Source organism: Amblyomma americanum, chromosome 7, assembly GCF_052857255.1.
Source record: "Amblyomma americanum isolate KBUSLIRL-KWMA chromosome 7, ASM5285725v1, whole genome shotgun sequence".
NCBI lineage: Eukaryota > Metazoa > Arthropoda > Arachnida > Ixodida > Ixodidae > Amblyomma > Amblyomma americanum.
Window position 1 is genome coordinate 51,826,578 of NC_135503.1, and position 19,911 is coordinate 51,846,488.

Here is a 19,911-nt window from a genome sequence, read left to right on the forward strand (position 1 = left end):
AAATGCCCCAATTTATGGCCCCGACTTTTCTCTCTTTTGTTGGAAGTTAATTTGGTTGCCACAGATGGTGCAATTACAGTACAATAACTCGTGTGCCGGATTCTGGAGCGTAAGTACCGTTTGGAGTTTCGCTACTGTGTTATGAACTCTCTTCCCCAGCATCTTCAAACGAGGCTTGAGGTGCATCCCTATGATGCGTTGGACATAAGTATGCATGGATCACCCCGTGGTATTCCCTACAACCGCCTAAATTTATATTCTAATTTCTTCTTTAATACTGTTTTTGGTTTCAACAACCGAATGATAATTGCAACGTCAAAGGTGGGTTTAGGTCATTTAAAGCATGAAATTGCTGTAACGGCATCTTAATTAGCAATAAATTGCATATCAGTGATTATAGCACTTTTTTTCCATTCCTCGCAGGGCCTAAATCTACCTTTGATGTCGCAGCTGTATCATTCGGTTGTTGAAATCAAAAGCATGAAAGGAATTCAGCTACATATTTAGCAGTCATGGACAAGAATCTTGTGCGTCATTACAGAGAAGGAAATATGCAACTAAAATTGGGCGTCTGTTATCATCATCATCAGTCTGACTACACCCACTACAGGGCAAATGCCTCTCCTATGTCTCTCCAATTAACCCTGTCCTTTGCCAGCTGCGCCCACCCTATGCCTGCAAAGTTCTTAATCTCATCTTCCTACCTAACCTTCTGCTACTCCCTGCTAAGCTTGCCTTCTATTGGAATCCACTCCTTTACCCTCAAGGAAAACAAAGCACCGTGCGCTGTGCGATACGTTAGCACACGGTAAAGATCCCCTGGAGGCACGGATCAAGACATCGTCTTCCTCCGTGCCCGGAGGAGCCCTCCACTGCGGTGCTTTGTTTTCCTTTTTTTTTCACAATAAAACAGAAGGGAAAGGTATTGCTAGCTTCGGCATATGCTATCGAAGCTTGAAGGACCTGATGCCCTGAGCTGCGGGCAGCTGAAGTCACAGGGAAAAATCTTTTTTTTTTTCGATTTTTCTAGGCTAATCGCGTAGATTAGCCGCGTAGTCAGTCAAGCGTTGACAGATATTTCTTGAGCTCTAAGGTTAGTGGCAATTAATAATCTTGTCATATCGTAAACTGAATAAGCACCACTATTATATGGATATACGAGGCGCATGGCACTACTATACTTCAAAGCGAGACTTGCTTCAAAGAGGGGACTGCAGGCAGTAGTCTAGTAGTACGTCCTACTAGATGCCTAGAGGTACTGGAGGCGTTTCCAAGGTCCAGCGTTGTCAGCTGTTGGGTGTAGGTGTGCTTTCGATACCACTTCGTGTGCGGGAGAAATGATCGTGAGTAGTTGAACGGTTGTAGCCAGGAGTTCTCGTGTCCATATCAAGCAGCGTGCTGCAGTGCCGTGACACTCGCCGACGAAGCAGCTTGAGCAACGCGCGCCGCGCGGGTCGGCGTGTCCTGCCCGGCTGTAGCCGGGAACACTTGGGCAGACTTGGCGACGTAATCGAGCGTAGCGGTAGTACACCCACTCCGATGAAGGACTTGGCACATGACTGACCAGCGATCGACTTGTTTACTGCTTCCTGAGTGATGTGACGAGCAAACATGGACTTACGGTCGACCGAGTACCGGCCACTCTTTGGTGGACCCGTCGACAGACCGCTGTTCGACGAAAACAACACGCGGGTAAGGTGGTGTGCTGGCGTTTTCTCTGCCTCATCACCGACTGGACTGTTGCGCCTGCGCACGGCTGGCACGGCGCTGTGTTTCAAACGTCCCTGGCAGCAGCGCAGCTCTAGCCTCCACGCTTGCCCCGGAAGTTTCCTCGTGGGCGCGTGCTGGACTGCTCGTTGTGATGTTCGCCGCGAAAACTATGGCTTGGATGTGCTCAGAGTTGCTCCGCGAAATATCTCTTGCCAGTTAGTTGCGAGCAAATACGGTGTACTGTTGCTGAAAACGTGGCAAGGGCGATGTGTGCTGCTTGCGGTATCATCGCATTGTGTGCGATTGCTGGCGCAGGTGCTCTCTCAAGCAGAGCTTCACTTTTTTGTCTGCTGTTTCTTTTGCTTCTTTCCTGCTTGCTGAGTTAACCATGCGCTGATTTACTACTTTCTTGTTGGTGAAAAAGAAGGCAATTCAGCAATCGGAAACCGTGCCCCGCTTGGGTATGTGTAGAGGTTGGACTTTTCGTTTATTTTCTGAAAATTCTGCGGACTTTTTTCGGTTTTTATTTCAGAATCCAGTTTTCGGCGATTATTTTTTCCTGCAGTTGAATTACTGACTTTTTTCAGTGATGTAATGTGGCTTTTCGGTGTGGTCAAAAGTAATCTCAGCTGTCTTGCCAGCTCAGGCATTCCATTTACAAATAATTAATGCCTAAATGGTGGTATTTAGAGTTGTACGTACTTGTTCAAGTATATGCTATCACCATTACAGAAAGAAACGAAGTTAAATGATTCAACTGTCAGACAAAACTTGCAGTGGAATTTGACTTCCTAAACACACATTGTCATATTAGTGCTGAAATGTTGCACTGGGTTGAGCAAGAGGGCAACTGGGCATCATATAGTCTGTGTGTTGACTGCAGTGATGAAACTACTGCCTAAGTCATGGTAGACAGAACATGACATCTTTTTGGTCTTGTGTGAGTGTCCGTATATGCAATGGAAGAACCTACTTAATGAAGTAATTGGCCTAGTGGGGTTACAACAGCGAATAATGCTACGATAGCACACGACGCTTGGCGAGGAGGTACATGGAGCCTCCTGGTATGCAGAGGCATGTAAAATAATAGAGTAATCCGTCAAAACGCAAGGCTGCGCTGCTTAATCCAAAGGTACCACCATGTCGCCATGCCCTTGGCTGGCATACGTGATTAATTTCCTCCTTTGACTGGGTAATTCCTACATAATAGCAAGCTAGCTGTGGTGTCTATGCCATGGATACTGACCTTTTTCGGCTAAAGCTGAATTCGGTGTACCATTTTAGGTTTTTTTCGGTTCAAACCGAAAAAGTTCTTACCCCTAGGTATGTGCCACCTCTATTGAGGTCAACAACGGTAACAACTTTGCTGTACCTACGTGTCTCGGTGCATGTGTGGTCGGTTTGAGATTTGATTTTGCAGCTGAAGATATCTTTAAGTGTTCCACTTTTCAGTATTTCTCATTTTTTGCAGGAGCGAATCTTGCATCTGATTATTGGAGCCATCACAGTAATTTTTGTTTTGGTGAGTAAAAGTCATGTTTCCCTTTTTAATTTTGGCTCTCTCAAATCCATAAATACTGGAAGTTTCTCTTTGTTGTCAATTTGATTCAATCTCTATTGCTTGCAGCATTATATTACTTCAGCAAAAAATAGTCGTCCTTGTGGGGTTCTTCAATCTTTTTCTTGTGTAGTGCATTTTATGTACTTTCATAAGCCTGAATGATGGTCGCAGAGCAAGAATGTGCCGGCGTGAAAAGTGTTTTTGCATGATACGATATTGTTGTAGGCAGCATGGAACCACTTGCATGTTGGTGATATTTTGCGGTGTGAAAACCATGTGTGTCTGTGCACCTTGTATAGCTGTGCACTTGACAAGTAAGTAATGCTTGTAAGGGCACACAGAAGCTAGTTAAAATGCACTGTATTCTTCAGTTTTCTGTTGAAGGCATAGAAAACTGAGGTAGTAAAGGCTTGCGTACTATAATCACCATGTGTCACCTTTGCACGCACCTCAGAGTAGGAGAAATACGAAACTGTGCAGTAATTATAGCTGAGTGTGAAGGGGATTTAAGAAAGGACATTGAAGGAACAATGAAGACAACTCAATCCAAGTTTTGTTCTTACAAAAAATCGATTCTGTAGCTCTTTCTTGTTTCGTTGACGTTTGTCCGGCGGCTAAAAAACCATTTATTGCTTATAAAATTTCATTCGTGACATCTACATTGAGAAAGACTCCATGATCACTGTTTTGTAATGAATGGCGGTGTAACCTAGCCTCTGGGATCTGCATGATTAAACTCCGTTGACTCACTGCAGCTTGTGAAATGAGCCAGGTGTGGCAACACCTGTCTTTTGTAGCGATAGCTACATTACGGTAGTATTTAGAGCGTTCATCGTGGTGGTGGCTGCGCCGCCACGATGCCACGTGGTTGGTCACGTGGTGCAGAGCAGCTGCCGGCGGCAAGGCGCCGTGGCTGATCATGTGGTTCGTCACGTGACCAAGTTCCACTCGGCCAGCTGTAGCTATCGTGTCACTCCAGATTTAACCAGAGCTAAACCACTGCCAATTTTTATTTTTTCATCTTTCCTTACTTATAAATAGCATCTTTGCCGTTAGAACGCGGTAATCCATGGTACAGGCTAACATCAAAATGTCCCTGAGGGTTTTTTTGAAGTTCAGGCATTTTACTGAAACTTTTACTGCAAGTTCTCCTTTGTCTCCTGATCTTTATGTCATAATTGGCAGGCAAGTGGGATTTTGTTTCAATGGAAATAAATTTTAAAGCTTTCCGATTTGTGACCTCAAATGGGGCTATTTCTTCAGTCAACTGTCATTTGTGGCGTCACAAGCTAGCACCCCATTGATATTTACTGCATGTTTGCTAACCGAGAAAATATCGAGCTTGTTTTTCAGCCATTTCAGATATTTCATGATAGGGGCTACCGCTTTGTTGCCGGCTCTACCATTCAACACATACATGCAGTTTTCCAGATGCTGCCTGTGATGTCACCTGTTAGTCATCAATGATGTCATTTGGTGCTGGAAACCGTTTCAGTTTTTTCTTTTTGCTGTTTTAATATCGTTTTCCTATTGTTTTGAAAAATGTTTTGCAGCAACTAAGAGAGGGTTATCTAGGAAATATAGATCAACCGCCAACTCAGATGTTCAAAAATGGCGTGGAGTTTCCGTTTAAATATAGAGCCAGGGATAGGGAGGCAGTGCACAGGAAAAATGCAGTAGATCGAAGCCTGCTGTAAATCTGTGTAGAAGTGCGAAGAATGAACTCTGAAAGGAAACGTTTATGGCAACACAAAAGATTGTGCCATATGCTTTGAAGCTTCATCAAGCTGTCTTGGAAGGCAAATCTACATGAGGAGGAGTTTTATGCATAGCATGTGGAAATGGTAGTGAAATGATTAACTGTGCTTTGTAAGGCTGTTGCAGAATTATGCAGGTTGAAATGGGACCTTCGTCGGTCTTCCAAAGCTCGTGGGATAGTAAAAAAAAAATAATTGTGAATGAGTGTTTGGTAGAAAATATTACCAGGTGGTTTTAGAATTAGTGTTCTAAGAATGGGGTAATCATGCAGTAAATTATTGTCACACTTACTTTGCCCTTGTTTTGAAGAGTAGTAATGAAATACATAGAACTTATTTTCGTGGAGCCACAGATACTGAGGATAAGCTTATCTCTAAAAGGCATAAGAGACTAGCTTGGAGGCACTTGCCGCTGCTTCATTTCAATGGGTACTCTTGTGCTGTCCGATACCAACGCACCTTGAAGGACCCCAGGTGGTCCAAGTTAATTCGGAGCTCTTCACTATCTTGTCCCTCGTAACACATGCGTAACTTCGACACGTTAAACCCCACAATTTACAATTTTTTACACTTCAGTGGGGCGCTCATACCATCTCTTCATCTTTCCAGGCATGCATAAGCACCTCTTTTTTTTGTCATGTTATCTGTTTGTCTTTATTTTAACGAGGGGAAAGTTTATGGGAAGGGATAAAGGAGTTAGTGAAAGAAGAAAGTAACAAAGAAGTGCCGTAGTGGAGGGCTCCGGAATAATTTCGACCACCTGGGGATCTTTAACGTACACTGACATCGTACAGAGCATGGGCGCCTTAGCATTTTGCCTCTATAGAAACGCAGATGCCGCGGTCGTGTTCGAATCCAGGAACTCCGGTGCAAATTTCTCTTCTAAAGGGCATTTGTTGGCAGGTTTCATTTATACCTTCCTTTGGATGCAGCATTTGCTTATTTTTTTTTATTTTGAATGAATTGGAAGGGCATATCATTTGTGAGGTATCTGAGATAGAGAAGCAATTTTTTGCTCGATAGTAATGGTGGAGCCATCTTGCTTTGGAGGTAAAACTATGCTGTAGCTTTCTCGTTTCTTGTTCAGTTTATAGGGGGCATATCTCTCCTGTGTCAACAGATGGTGCTGCTACTCCAGCCAATGTGGAAAACTTTTTATTGTGTGTGGGCTGTGGGGTATCGCTGCAGATGGCATGCACTCCTGATTCATTGTGGCTGAAAAATTGAATCGCCCCACTGAAGCGTAATAATAAATGAAACATGCAGCCAGTTGCCACCTCCATGTGAAATTCGAAGTGGCCTTGAACTAAAATATTCATATTCTGTCTCAAAATGACAGAAAAATTCTTGTGCGAAAAGGTTACAAAACTTTATTTCTACACCATGTCGCAAGGGTGACTATACCATAAGAGGGGCAAAAAAAGTGCTTCTGGAACCTGTGTGTACAGTAGTGTTGAGCTATTTGTTGTTGTTGTATGCACACACATGAACAGAGGGCAGATATTAGAGACCTAGATTGAATAGATAGTGATACTGCTGATATCGATAAGAGATAGTGATACTGCAGATGTTGATAAAACACAGAATTTAGGTAAACCTGATTTATCAGGTGTCTCTTGATTCCTCTGTTTTTTTTCACGACTGCACATGCAGTTGTTGCGATTGTACGTTTTTCTGTGAGAGGAGGCTTTAGTTTGCTCTCTCTATTTGAAGTACACAGGCACATTCATTTGTATGTCCTCTCTAGCTACAGGAATGGCTTGGTCAGTGCGTTGCCAGTAATTAGCATGTTTAATATAAGGCCACATGTGCCTTCAGATAAGGTTCTGTAAAGCTTTGCCATTGTCAGCAGTCTGGCAGCTATGTTTAAATGCTCTAGTGAATTGGAGGGAACTGTGGCTCACACCATCAAGTGTTAAGTGCGAAATGGGGGTATCTGGGTGTTGGTGGGGGTGTGTGCCCATCAAGAAGAGTATCGCAAGAGGACTGGACAAGGGGGGGGGGGGGGGGGGGGGGGGCTCAAATTCATAGGAAATGTCAGCAGGGATGATGTACTTGTGCAGGCACGGACAGGAGGGAAGCTCTGCTTTGAGCATTGGGAACTTCGCAGGACACTGAATTGCTATTGACATATATGAAGGTTTTACCAGAAGTAATGCAAAACTTGGCATAACTTCTTTATCACCTGACACACATTTTTAAAATTCTGCCGGTTTGTAGAGTCGCTCTTCTTCTATAATAACCATTAATTTTTTTGCAGGCAGCTAGTGGAGATTTTGCAGGTAACGATTAGATCCTTTTCACTGCATGTAGCTAACGGATTCCAAGGAGAGGCAATGGGCCGTCATGGAGTTTTTGACGAAGAAAGCATGCAGGCTGTCGGATATCTATAGAAAGCTACTGATTGCTTATGAACACGACCCCATTGACAAGGGCAATGTGCTGAGGTGGACTAAGAAGTCTAAGCAAGAGATACTAGCATTGAAGACAAACCATGCTGTGGGATTAAAACATGTGACTACTGACACTTTTAATCTGCGAGTAGACTAGTTGACACTGGCCCAAATTCATTGGTTTTGATGGAGCCTACGTTGAGCAGTACCTTTATATTGTAAATGAGTTGCTGTACAAGCATGTAGAATATAAACGACTTGTGTCAATTAACAAAAAAGTTATGCCAACTTTTGCATTGCTTTCAGTGTAACCCTCATTGGTTTGGAGAATGTTCAAAAGCGAGCTAGTGTGGAATGCCCATAAACAATGCAGGAATAAAGCCTTTTTATTTTTGTTAGTCATTGGAACTTTTATGCTGCTGTTTTGTTTTTCTTTATTTGTAAGTTTATTTTTCCCTCTTTTTTTGGAATTTGCTTAGCATGTGCTGTGCCGACCTGCTCTAAGAGGTGTAGCCATTAGTATCCCCACTAGCTCCAGCTCTGAGCATTTGCTGCTATTTTGCAGAGTGCACATTGAATGTGTGTTGTGTTTAGTCTGTCACATCAACATAGTGGGGTGCTTGAGTGTTCATAATTTGGGGGATGCTTAAACTTCGCTTTTAAGAGTAGAACGCGACAGCGTTAGCGGGTCCCGTTCACATTGCCTACTCAGTTGCCAAACTCTTAATTAGCAGACTCGAAATTTCTCATGTACGCATTATTGCATATCTCAAGACACCTCACTAAGTAAAAGACAACGCATTCACTAGGTCCATCTTTATTCAGCTTGAACCAATGGGCCTTTATGGCTCCTGTCTTGCAATCGGAAAGTCCTGGGTTTGATTCCCACTCAAACCCAAGTTAACCCAATTTTCTCTTCAGTTCAATTTTATTAATTCTTTGCTTCCATCGGTATTTTTTGTTCATGGCTAATGATGCTGACGCCACCGCCGACACCAGCAGCTTTTCTGTGGCATGGGGCCCTAAATGCTATCACATTAAATAAAACAAAACAAAATCACACAGAAGATTTGGGTCAAGAGCTGATACAGTGCATGCAAAGTGTAAATTAAAAGAAAAGACTTGGGTTAAAGTGCGACTCACATATGGTACAGAACAGACCTAGCAGCCTGTACACCTGGCAAGATGTTTTGCTTCTGCCGCATCCCGAGTTCTCAACTGTAAGATATGTAGCATTGCTTTGCACTGTGTGCACTGCATTGCATGTCACGTGAAATATACTAGGAGGTTGTTGTGCTGTAATAATTAACACTTTATTAATGCTGAGTTAACATAATAGCAGGCAGATGAATCAATGTTATATCTCAGTAGCTTGTTTTCAGGTAAGGTCAGGAGGCACCTGTCAACAGATGAAACTTGCTTGTTTTGTCTGCCGCGGTGGCTCAGTGGTTATGGTGCTCAGCTGCTGACGCGAAAGACGTGGGTTCGGTCCCAGCCGTGGCGGTCAAATTTCAATGGAGGCGAAATTCTAGAGGCCCGTGTACTGTGCAGTGCCAATGTACGTTAAAGAGCCTCACGTAGTCGAAATTTCTGGAGTCCTTCACTATGGCATCCCGCATAGCGTGAGTCGCTTTAGGACGTTAAACCCATAAACCGAACCGAAACTTGCTAGTTTCAAAGCAAGGAATATGAGGGAGTGGAAGTCAGCCTGTATAGCCTTCTTGACAAGGCATCTAATCTGAGGTCAACATGGGACTTGTATTTGAAGACTTCATGACCAGTGCATAAACCTGAGGCTTGGCAGGCAGCTCGTGAGGTGCGTATCAGTGCACTAAGCTGACCATCTTCTACACATTTTTTTTTCAGATCACGTTCATCCTCGCATTCTTTTACTCCGTTCGTCCGCCATGCGGGAGGCACATCTATTACGCACTTTGCATCCTCTGCCTATGTTTCGCCCATGCTATGTTGGTAAGACCTCTGATTTTCTGTCATGTAATGGAGTCTGAGGTGTAAGGAAATGCGTAAGCATCCAAAAGCCAAAGGTGCCAATAGTTTTCTGGAAAAGCTTACTGAGGACAGGGGGCTTACTTTTAGTAGAAGCGCTGCGAAGTTGATGGGTGTAGTGTAGGCACTTTCCAGCATCATTGGTTGAATGCTTCCTTTGGGTTCTGTGTTGCAGTGAACCACACTGCTTATTTGAGACATTGCCAAGGAGGAGAGCTGGTGGCAGTCTCCACTTAAGTTAGCCCTAACACCTCGATTATAACAAAATTGACTGGTGGTTAGGGCAGCCAGCACATATTTCTTCTTGTTTCAAAGTTCAGCATGAAAGTTTCATAAACACCATATTGTTTGAGTAACTGGTAGATGGTCATTCATTTGGCATAAAAAGCTTGGCTGCTGAAATGAAATGCTTCTAAGTGAGAGCGTTGTGAAAAAGAAGTGCAATATTTTGCTGGGTTCTCACTTGTGGTGTCTTTGACAGTGTCACTTTGATCCTCTGACCAAGAGCGTAGAGACTGGAAGTGAACTCTGGATCTGGGACGGAGGAGGCATCACTCAGGCTAACATGCGAGGTTCTCTTAGAGTGGTCATGTGATGGAAGCAGAATCATAAAGACGAGCAGTGATCTCCGGTGTATTTTATTTATTCCACATCAATAGTTTCATCATATCACTTCCATATTCCAACCCCAGAGCACTCACTGACAAATAGTTATTTGACTGGTTCCGCAACATGACATACTTTCAAGCTTGGTCAGTGTGGTCTTCACCAAATAAGTTTGCTAGCTGAGATTGCTACCATGAACTGCAAAAAAATTGCACTTTCATTGTGCACATGCAATGAACATCTGCACTACATTTGTACAGCACAAAAATGGAGCTGTAAAGATGTATAATCTAGACTGTTGGTGAAAATACACTGCAGAAGGCACCTCATGCTAAGCCTTTTCTGTACTTGCCAATGGCACTAGTGCAGTCATCGATGTAACTGTGTTGATCGCTGCTGCTATGCTCCTTGAACATACGCTCCAAGTCTCCAGCACATACTGATGGTTTTCGTTGGATCGAAGCTAGTGCTGAACTTGAGTACGGGATCACCAAAATATTGTCACACATCCACTTACCTTTGCCACTGTAATGGGTGACCATGGAGTCTTGCGCTTTCAGCGTGTAAGCACCGAAAGAGCGCTGGAAAGCGACCATTCGAAGGCACCATTAGCTTTCTGGCAAGTTTTAAATTGTGTTTAGTTAATGTGTTCATTTTTGTGCTGTATATGTTTGAAGGTGCACTGAGCATGTCTGTTTCTGCTTATGAACCTGTACCCAAGGTGTTCCTAGAAAACGGGGTTGTATAGCACGGTTGTCAGCTTAATAATTATCATGAAATGGTTGCTTTAGAGACAAACGCTGTTCCTCGTGGCCTGAAGGGTCAGGCAAGGATTGCATGCTATGGTACTGGACACAGGGACTTGAGCCATTGTGGTATATGTTTGGGCCTGTCTTCAACACCTCTGCCACTGCCACGAGAGAGAGGGAGGATGGAATAAACAATGAAATAAAGGAGCAGTTACTCATCAGCATCCACCCCTGTGCAGCCAATGCTACAAAGGAAGGCTTAGCAGCTTTTGCAGGCACCGCATATCTGAATAAAAATTAGTTCTTGTCTGAGGTTTGAACCCGAGGCAAACAGCTGTTTGGGGCAGTTGCTCCACAAACTAGGCAAACCAGTGTGGCTAGCAGATGTCAGAACGAAGTCAAATCAGTCGACAACTCAAGTGTTAGTCCAATGTGTTTAGGGGAATCCCCTAAAGTGGAATAGATTTAAAACGAGTAATTACTCATTAGCAGCCAGCTAAGTGCAACCATGCAGCAACAAAGTAAAGCTTTACAGCTTTTACCGTAATGGCAGTTGAAGAAATATTTGTCATCGTATGGGGAATACGTGTAGAAGGGTTCCTGCCAGGATGCAGTTCCTCGTGTGCTTTGTTTAGAACTCTGTTCTTGCTTATTTACATTTCATTCCTCTTTGAGCCAGACAAAGAAATTGTGCACTTAAATGGAGTTCTTGTTGTATTTGCTCTTAACCCTTATAGCAGGAGAGACTGCTGGCATTGAAGGGCCTTAGGAGCGTGAGCATATTCTATATTATCATAAAAGCCTATCAAAACTCTGGTATGTTGAAAGTGTCAAACAAAACTCATAAAAAAGAATAAATGCATCAGCTGCAATGTTTATCTCACCATTGGCCAGGTATCTTTAGTAGCAACTGTGGAATTATTCAGCCATTTACCCAGGGCTTGTTAACAATTGTTTGAACTTTGTGCCGCTAGATGGCGCAGTGATTATGGCACTTGGCTGCTGACCTGAAAGACGCAGGCGCAATCCCGGCCGTAGGGGTAGAATTCCGATGGGAGCAAAATTTTAGAGACCCGTGTACTGTGTGATGTCAGCGCACATTAAAGAACCCCAGGTGGTCGAAAATCCGGAGCCCTTCACTATGGCGTCCTTCATAGCCTAAGTTGCTTTGGGACATTAAACCCCCATAAACTAAACTAAACTAAACTGTTTGAACTTTGTACCAGAGAGCTGCGCAGACCACCGTGGCTTACATTGAATGTAGTGGTGAATGGCATGTGTTGGGCCTCTTGAGAGGATTCTTGAGGTAAATGAGAATTTGATATTTGTACACTTTCAGTGTTTTTTTTTAGACATTTTGGTTCTTTGAGTGGAGTTTACATCAAGATGTCAATTCTTCAGTCCCGTGTCTTCTCTGGGATGTAAAATACAAAAAAATTTTTGTGTTGAAATTTTGGTGAGCGGCAAAGAACCCCAGGTGGTTGAAAATAATCCGGAGTCCTCTACTGTGGTGTGACTGATAGCCCATAGTACTTCAGCACGTAAAAATCCACAAGTCATAGTTTTGCATCTCTCTTCTTTGCTGCCGTGAGTACCGAATACAAAACTTCGTATGCTAATGCAAGATATGTTTTTACCTGCCAGGAACAGCATGCCAGCAAGGTGGTTATCTATTGGCTGTCAGCAGCCGCATGGCGAGATTGCCATGTTGCTGGTCTCTTACTTTTAGAATGGACGGGCACAGCTGTTCACACTGATGAATCTGGGGATAATGAGTCTGTGGATCTTTAAGGAGCACACCGGATCAAGCCATGTCTCGTGTGACCATTCAATGAACAGTAACTGTGAAAATTATTTCAGTGTGCTCGCACTGCTCAGTCTAAACAGGCTTTTTCCAGCTGTTGATAATTCCTGTTCTCTACTCACTTGCATCTGTCGGTGCTAAAGGGCTTTCATTTCAAGTTGCAAGCAAGCTAAGGGCCTATGTAGCTAATGTGGTTGGTGGTGTAAAGGGCGCACTTGTAGGCTTTGTGCTCAGCACTGTGGAGATTTGTAATGCCATGAAACTCCTTGGTGCTGCATGCAGTTATCATGTGGCTATTTTAGGCAATGTCTGAGATATGTTCATAAGTGTAGAAGGACTAGCTGGCGTACTGTTGGTTGTATAGTTCAAAAGTGTGTGCCTTTGAGATGCATGCATTTATTGAATTTTTTTTGTTTGTTTTCAGATCCATTGGTACAGGGAAGGAGGAGTTGATCCCAAGTTTCGAAACCTCATTTATGCTAACACTGTGATTATACACTTGTTCTGCATATCGGCCATCACATATTTTGTTCATGGTTGTTAGCAGATGTTTTGGGATGCACTTGGGTGGGAAACTGGCTTTGTTAAATATCTTTGAGGGTTTTAAAGGATCTTAACTGTCCACTTAGCCTTGTACCAGAGGCAATGGGTGGCGTCACGTCGAAGTGTACATCTCTTGCGTTGTATTTAATTGATTCGTTGAGCTATTAGGAAGCTCTGTGTACTGGAAATGGTGAAGTAAATTATGCGCTTTTTTTTTCACAAGGTGCTGCGGCATGCACACAGTCTCTTGCTGTTGCTGGTAGCTCTTCACAGGCAGTGTTATTTAAGAAATTGCAAGGTACCTGCGAGCTTGGGAGATGCCACATGTGAGACCAATCTCAAGAATGTTGTCCGTGCTTGCCATATATGACCACAAAACTTTGGCTGAAGTGCAAGGGCTTTCTTCATAGAGCATGAAGCACCGTTTAATTGAATAATGTCTCCTATTCTTTAACATTTTTTTGTCTTTGCTCTAGCATAGATTGCGATGGGTAGCATTAGTTTGCGTGGACAATGCCATCTTCATTCACCTTCCAGCATTTCAATGGCAGTGTAGATTGCGCGTAAATGACTAGTAGGTTAAGTACAAACATTTTTGATGGCCTTGATCTGATGTTCACTTGGCGAATGGCTCCCTCAAACGTGCTCTCTTAGGCTGTGGACTCAAGAAAATGTACTCAGTGTAAAAGGTATGGAGACCAGTGTGCAAACAATTGAAGCAGTAACTCTGCCTTACTTTAAGCCTCCAGCAATGTTCTTGGTGCCTGAAAGCGCAGGCTAGCAATGGTCTAAGAGGCAGGGACGTGATGAAAGCTAGACAGCGAGGCCTGGCAACTTCTGCGAATGCAGGAGAAGTTGCTCCTGCTCACTTGGTGAAGAAGTGTGCTTGCACTGGTTTTGTTTCGTTATGTACTTTAAGGAGCCTTAGCTCTTTTGTCTCAAGTACTTCCCTTCACATTCCAAGCATTCTACATGGTGCTTTTCTTTTTATGCTTATTTCACAGCATAGAGCCATAGCACAAGTGTCAGTGTGGGTCACAGATTGGACCATGAAGGAATCCTATTATTCTTGCACAGTGACTAGCTCTCACTGTCGGGGAAGTTGTACTCTTTTCATTAAAATTTTATCCATTGGCTTTGCAGGAATGTTTCTTGTACAAAGGAAAATTAAATACTTGTAGCAGCAATTTTACATGAAGCAGTTCAAGGTGCTATAGTATGCTATAGTGCACTAAGGAGCAAGATACACAGCAGTTTGTAGAATGCCAAGTGTAAATGTGGGCCATTATCTCTATTATTTTTATTCTCAGGTGCTTGTGTGTGGCATTTTTTTGCATTGTTTTCTTAGCATATTAAAAGTTACCGGTGTCTGAAAGCTATAATTTGTAAAACGTTTTTTTTTAAACATTTGAATGCAAGCTGCAGTGGCTCCCTTTAAGGTGAAAAATACTGAAATTTGTAGATCTGTCCAGCCTCAGATGCTTGTAGTAACAGAAGTGCCTAATGTCGGGCTTAACAATAGCATATACATATGAATAAATATTAAAAGTAGTAATGAAACAAGAGCATAAATGAGTAGTTTGCAATGAGGTGCTTATTAAGTGCTGGAGAATATTTTCAGAAATCTAGCACTCACCCCAACGCAACCATTCAGTTACTGTGGGGCTTAGATGTTTCCTCGGCAGCAGCTAATATTTCAGATAAGAGAACATCCACCTAATGTTTGCTTAAGATGCCTACGACTCTCTGATGCCTTTGATAGACCTGTTGCCTGGTTTTAAAGAACAGAATGCGTTACATGCATTTTGCATGCAAGGCCAACCGTGATTCATCTTGCTCTTACTAGGCTAGAATTTGGCTCACGATGTGGCATGCAGTTTTGTTCTTGCCTGCATATGTGCAGATGTTCAGGTATGCTCTCAGCCATCTTTAGTTTGTTGCTGTTTTTACTGCATTCTTCCCTTTCACAATACACTACAGTCACATAAACCTATCTCCCGCATATTGTTATGATATGCTAGAGGTCTTATTAATCAATGAGAACTAGTAGGATGGTTCATTTTTTTTTTTACTCTGTCTGTGGGAAACATGCCGAAGGTTCCTGAGCTGCTCAGCTATATATAGGAGATTTGGCTTATCAGTGTTTGTTTGAAAGGGAGTTGACTGTATTGTAACTTAACTGCAAGGAATGTTTTCACTGGTTGTTGCATTTATGAAAAATGTGCTTTGCTTGCGGAGTTTGTAGTTACACGTGTGTGCATGAGTGCAACTGCGTGTGTGCAAGTGCATGAGTACAACTGCATCAGTGTAGCTGTGTGAGTGCAACTACGTGGTCAGACAAAGGTGCGTATGCATCTGATATGACAGTACCTTTGCTCGTTGCCTTTTATCTGTGGTGTGTTGTTTTTCACTCGCATGCCGTAAAGAGATTTAACCTTGGCTGTGATCTCACTTGTGCCTTGCTGTCCAGTCAGGCCATGTGTTGTACTCACCACATTCATGCAGCTTTTGCTTGTAGGCCTGTCGACTTCTATTGACTATACTGACAGTAACACTATGGTCCAAGTAAAAAGCCGAGTAAAGGGAACTGACACAAGCCCTAAAGCAAAATCTCAGGATGATTGCAGTACCTTGTAAATAAGCAGTTTGCTGGTCCATTGTGTTCTACAATGATGATTCATGCTATCGAGCTCTGAACACTAACCACATCTTGCTTTGTATGCCTTTGAAAGGTTTTCGTTACATCACCCAAGAGCAATATTGTAGGAAAAATATGCTCAGGACTTTTTATAGTTAACAGACTCCACATATTGGCTGCTTTTCAGTTTCTTTGCAACTGCTCCAGCACATTCATGTTACAGCTCAACTCTGTTTCCCACTTTGAGTTCATGATGTTACTGCTGTGCTGTTCTGCTGACAAAGCGTTGCGGCTGTCTTGTTCATTCGCGGCTCTCTCCATTCTCGTATTCGTGCTCACACTATGGTAACATCCCAGAGGCATTTGTGAACTGCATTGCTGTTGCCTGATCATTATATGAAACAGTCGACCTTCTAAAAGCCGTATTATTTTGCCTTCGCAAGCAGCCAGCGGTCATGAAGCACATGTTGCCAGCAGCCTGTGTCACGGTAACACAATAAAACTGGTAGTGCCGCTATCGATCCACTGCTGTTGCCTGTATGCGTGAAATTCACTCATTGAAGGTAATCACACGTCGCCATTTTGGTGAGGATATCCGGAATGTCAGGGTGTGCGGGTGTGACATTCTCAGTTAAGCCAAACGTTGAGTGGGGACGTAGCAGTTGAAACTGTTTTAGATATTTAGGGAGGAAATGTAACCAAATTTGGTTCAGATATGTAGCGCTTCAAGCTCATTTCAGAACTACATTTTATTTTAAACTAGGTTTTTCGGCATGTTCACAAGGCCATGTTCTGTGCACTAAAGTAGTTTTTTTTTTTAGCTGACCAGTGCTCGTGCAAATAATAGGTATACTTCCATGAAAATGATTGTTACAGAAATAACTTCCAAAAAATATTGCACATGTGCACACAAAAATCGAGGGCTTTATTTCACTCCTTCACATTTTGGAATACATGTGCAAAAAAAGTCACTCTACTCTCATTCGTCATAAAATGCCGAAGGGATGAGTGGTAGCAATCACAGAAAAAATAAAAGCTGTGAAAATAAACCTTTCAAGTTTGTTCCCTCATTTGCCTCCTTTATCGCCTCATATACTTTTGCTTTTGGTCAGAGAAATGCGGCATTGCAACCAAAGGAATCTCTGATCTCATGATATCTTCTCTTCGTGGTGATACTATAATAGTGGTGGTCCCGCTGAAAATCTGCTAAATTCGCGATGCGCCGGGACAGTCGGAAGCACAATACGCTCAATTTTCGGCGACCAAACACCAAAAAACTACTTTCTAGATTATGTACGCTTATTTCGCTACAATTTTTGTCACGAGACAGATGAAGACCAGACGGTTACAAACAAAAATGAAAAATTTCTAACTAGCCAGGTCACGTGACAGTGACAGGTAGGCCACCTGCATTTTTGCTCACAAGGCCTGTGACGACGCCGGTTTTTCTGCAGAGTGGGAGCCTTAACGGTATTACTTCATAAAAAAAACGAACTAAATCATCGGATGATCAGACATCTTCACCAATTTCGCAAAGCCCACAACACACACGCTTGCTTAGGGGAAGCAGTTAAGCCGCCATCTTAGCTGTAGCCCTTTGTGACTCTGCCTGTGAGACACGGTGCTGTGAGACGTCCCATTTTCCTTCGCTCTTCGCAGCATTCTTCGCAGTCCTTTGGCATTTGCCACGTTCACCACGAGGCTGCGGAGGGCGGGGCATGCACATTACATGTAGCTTTGAGAGGGGCAGCAGCTAGTGCGACGCGGGGAAATGGCAACCGCAGCGGTGACACTGCTCATACCATTGGGCTTGGAATGTTGAAGGTGGCGATGAAAACATTCTTGCTCCTTATTTTCCCATGATTTGGCAGAAAAACATTCCTATGCATGAATGCAGATACTAGCATTTTCACATTTTCCAACAATGTTTGCATTGCTGGCCACTTTAGTTCCCTGGTAATTTTTGTGCATGTCATGAAACTTTTTATTTCTTCATTCGTGCTGCATTATATATATATATGGAATTGAGTTGACACACGGTGGAAAAATATTGCAGTTGGCCTTCGTCAGAGTGATCTCACTCTTACAAAGGCCAGACCCTGGTCGAGGCGTTAGAGTGAAGACAGTTGTTTTTCCACCGTGTGTCAACTCCATTCCATTTAGTTCTACTGGATCCATCCGATCGTCACCCTTGCTTGTGTATATATATATATATATATTAAACAAGAAATGGCGCTTGCTTTTCTGCTTTTTCTCATAGAACCAACATAAATCTATTCAGTAAGCAGATTTTTCAGGTCATTATTTACTGAATTGTCTATCATGACGAACTTAATGAGTCCCACATTAGAGGAGGACAAGGGGTACAGTTATGCATGATTTCAGTCGCACTTCTTCGCAGCTTGAAATGAACATGAGCAACGTTTGTGCTTTTTTTTTACTGTGTGTTGCACAATCCCTAACGTTTTATTTTTTTTTGTAACAGTGATCTGCAGCCGATTACCGCTTGCACTTCAGCTCCATTGAGGTGCCGAAATTTCATGTCCCACTTAGCTGGCTACGTAAAAATTCCTGTGCATCTGTAAGCTTAATTAATGCGCGAGCTTAGATGAGCGAAAATATTTAAAAAATACTGAGGAGAGCTTCGCTGTTTTGCGGCTTAACAGCTAGAGATGTGGGCTGTACAAGCGAGTTATGCTGTTTTAAAGATATCCTAGTGAAGTTTGTGTGCCCTGCGCTAAATTAGAAACGAAAAAAAAAAGAATGGAGATTTTGAGTGGGCTACGTTTGTGTTGAATGGCAATTAGCTGTCTGCCTTTTCAGTTGATTTCGCACCTTCCCGTTAAGCTGTTCTTTATTCATTTTGGAAAAGTTTCATTTTAGCGGCTCTTGCAGCATCGCGCAACCCGGTACCGATGCTTTACTGACCATGTTCGATGGCACCGCATCGGTGCAATCACAAGCTTGCGTTTTTAGATTCGAAGCTGTGCTTCATGACCAAAGCTGAAAAAGGAGGGCCATCGCTGGAACCTTGACCTTAAATAAATATTTCCACGATTGGGATTCGAAACCGCGGCGGCGCGAACAGATCAGCTTCGCTGGCTACTGCATGAAAGCACTATGCTACAGTGCACTAGAATATTGGGTAGTGTGCTCGCTGCGCCGCGTCTCCATAGGCCGGAGTGAAGCCGCCGATGTCGACAATTTTTAGTTTCCCGCTTGTCCGCTAGGTGCCGCTACCGTTCCAAACACTAGCCATCGCCGCACGGTGACGCGCTTGGGAGTTTTTTTGGTCGTCGTGGCGTTGTGTATGTGTTGTGCTTGCTGTGGAGGATTCTGTGGCGTGCTTAGGGCATTATTTCTTGTCCCACGAACCTTCAAGGCGAGGCTGTACCATCCTGGATAGACTGCAAGATTTCCGTAAGGGAAAAGAAATGCCGGGTCGCCGGCAGAACCATTGCTTCGCGCCGGGTTGCAATACCGGCTATGCTTACAAGAAAGATGGCCCAAAGGTAGCCCTCTTCAGCGTGCCGAAGGAGGCTGCTTTGAGGGAGCAGTGGGAAAGAAACCTGCGTCGCTCGGACAAAAAGCTTGACGACAGTTGTGCTGTGTGTGAGTCACATTTCGAGACGCGCTTCGTCATCCGCGATTACGTCCACGTCTTGCAAGGGGGATAGGTTCGTATTCCTCGTGGCAAGCCAGCTTTAACACCTGATGCCATTCGGACCCTCTTGCCCAACTTGCCGAAATACCTGTCAAAGAGAATGCCGCAGCCGAGACAGTCCAGCAAGAGAAAACAGTCAGGTGGAGACGAAGAAATGCCCACATCCAAAGCAGCTTGTGAAAGCTCTCGCCAAGATACCGGTGGTGCGGACGGTGCGAGCGTTGCTACCACTGACGGTACTTCGGTGACGGAACTGGCAGAACAGAGTCTCTCTGACGCTGTGCCATCCGACGCCTTTGCTTGTTCTTACGTGTTACTGCATGCAGCGAGAAGACATAGAAAGCATGAGTGTGCCTTCCGCGTTCTGGACAAAATTTGGAAGCTGCATTGGCCTTCTAACTATGCCATCCACTGATGACAGCTTTCAGCTCGCAAGATACACCAAATGCTGCGACAAGGGAGGACTCATCTACCCTTCT

The 19,911-nt window shown here is 43.6% G+C and overlaps 1 protein-coding gene across 2 annotated transcripts; it reads left to right on the plus strand.

The window, feature by feature from the left end:
• Positions 1-1,110: 1,110 nt before the first annotated feature.
• On the plus strand, positions 1,111-16,817 carry LOC144099117 (transmembrane protein 243-like). Of its 2 annotated transcripts, none has more exons than XM_077632205.1 (4): positions 1,111-1,299; positions 3,182-3,232; positions 9,288-9,392; positions 13,012-16,817. In XM_077632205.1, the coding sequence occupies exons 1-4, from the start codon at positions 1,246-1,248 to the stop codon at positions 13,129-13,131; spliced, it is 330 nt and encodes a 109-aa protein (XP_077488331.1). In that variant the 5' UTR covers positions 1,111-1,245; the 3' UTR covers positions 13,132-16,817. The 2 variants fall into 2 exon arrangements, with proteins under 2 accessions (XP_077488331.1, XP_077488330.1); XM_077632204.1 differs by having other exon boundaries at positions 1,166-1,692.
• Positions 16,818-19,911: the final 3,094 nt, after the last annotated feature.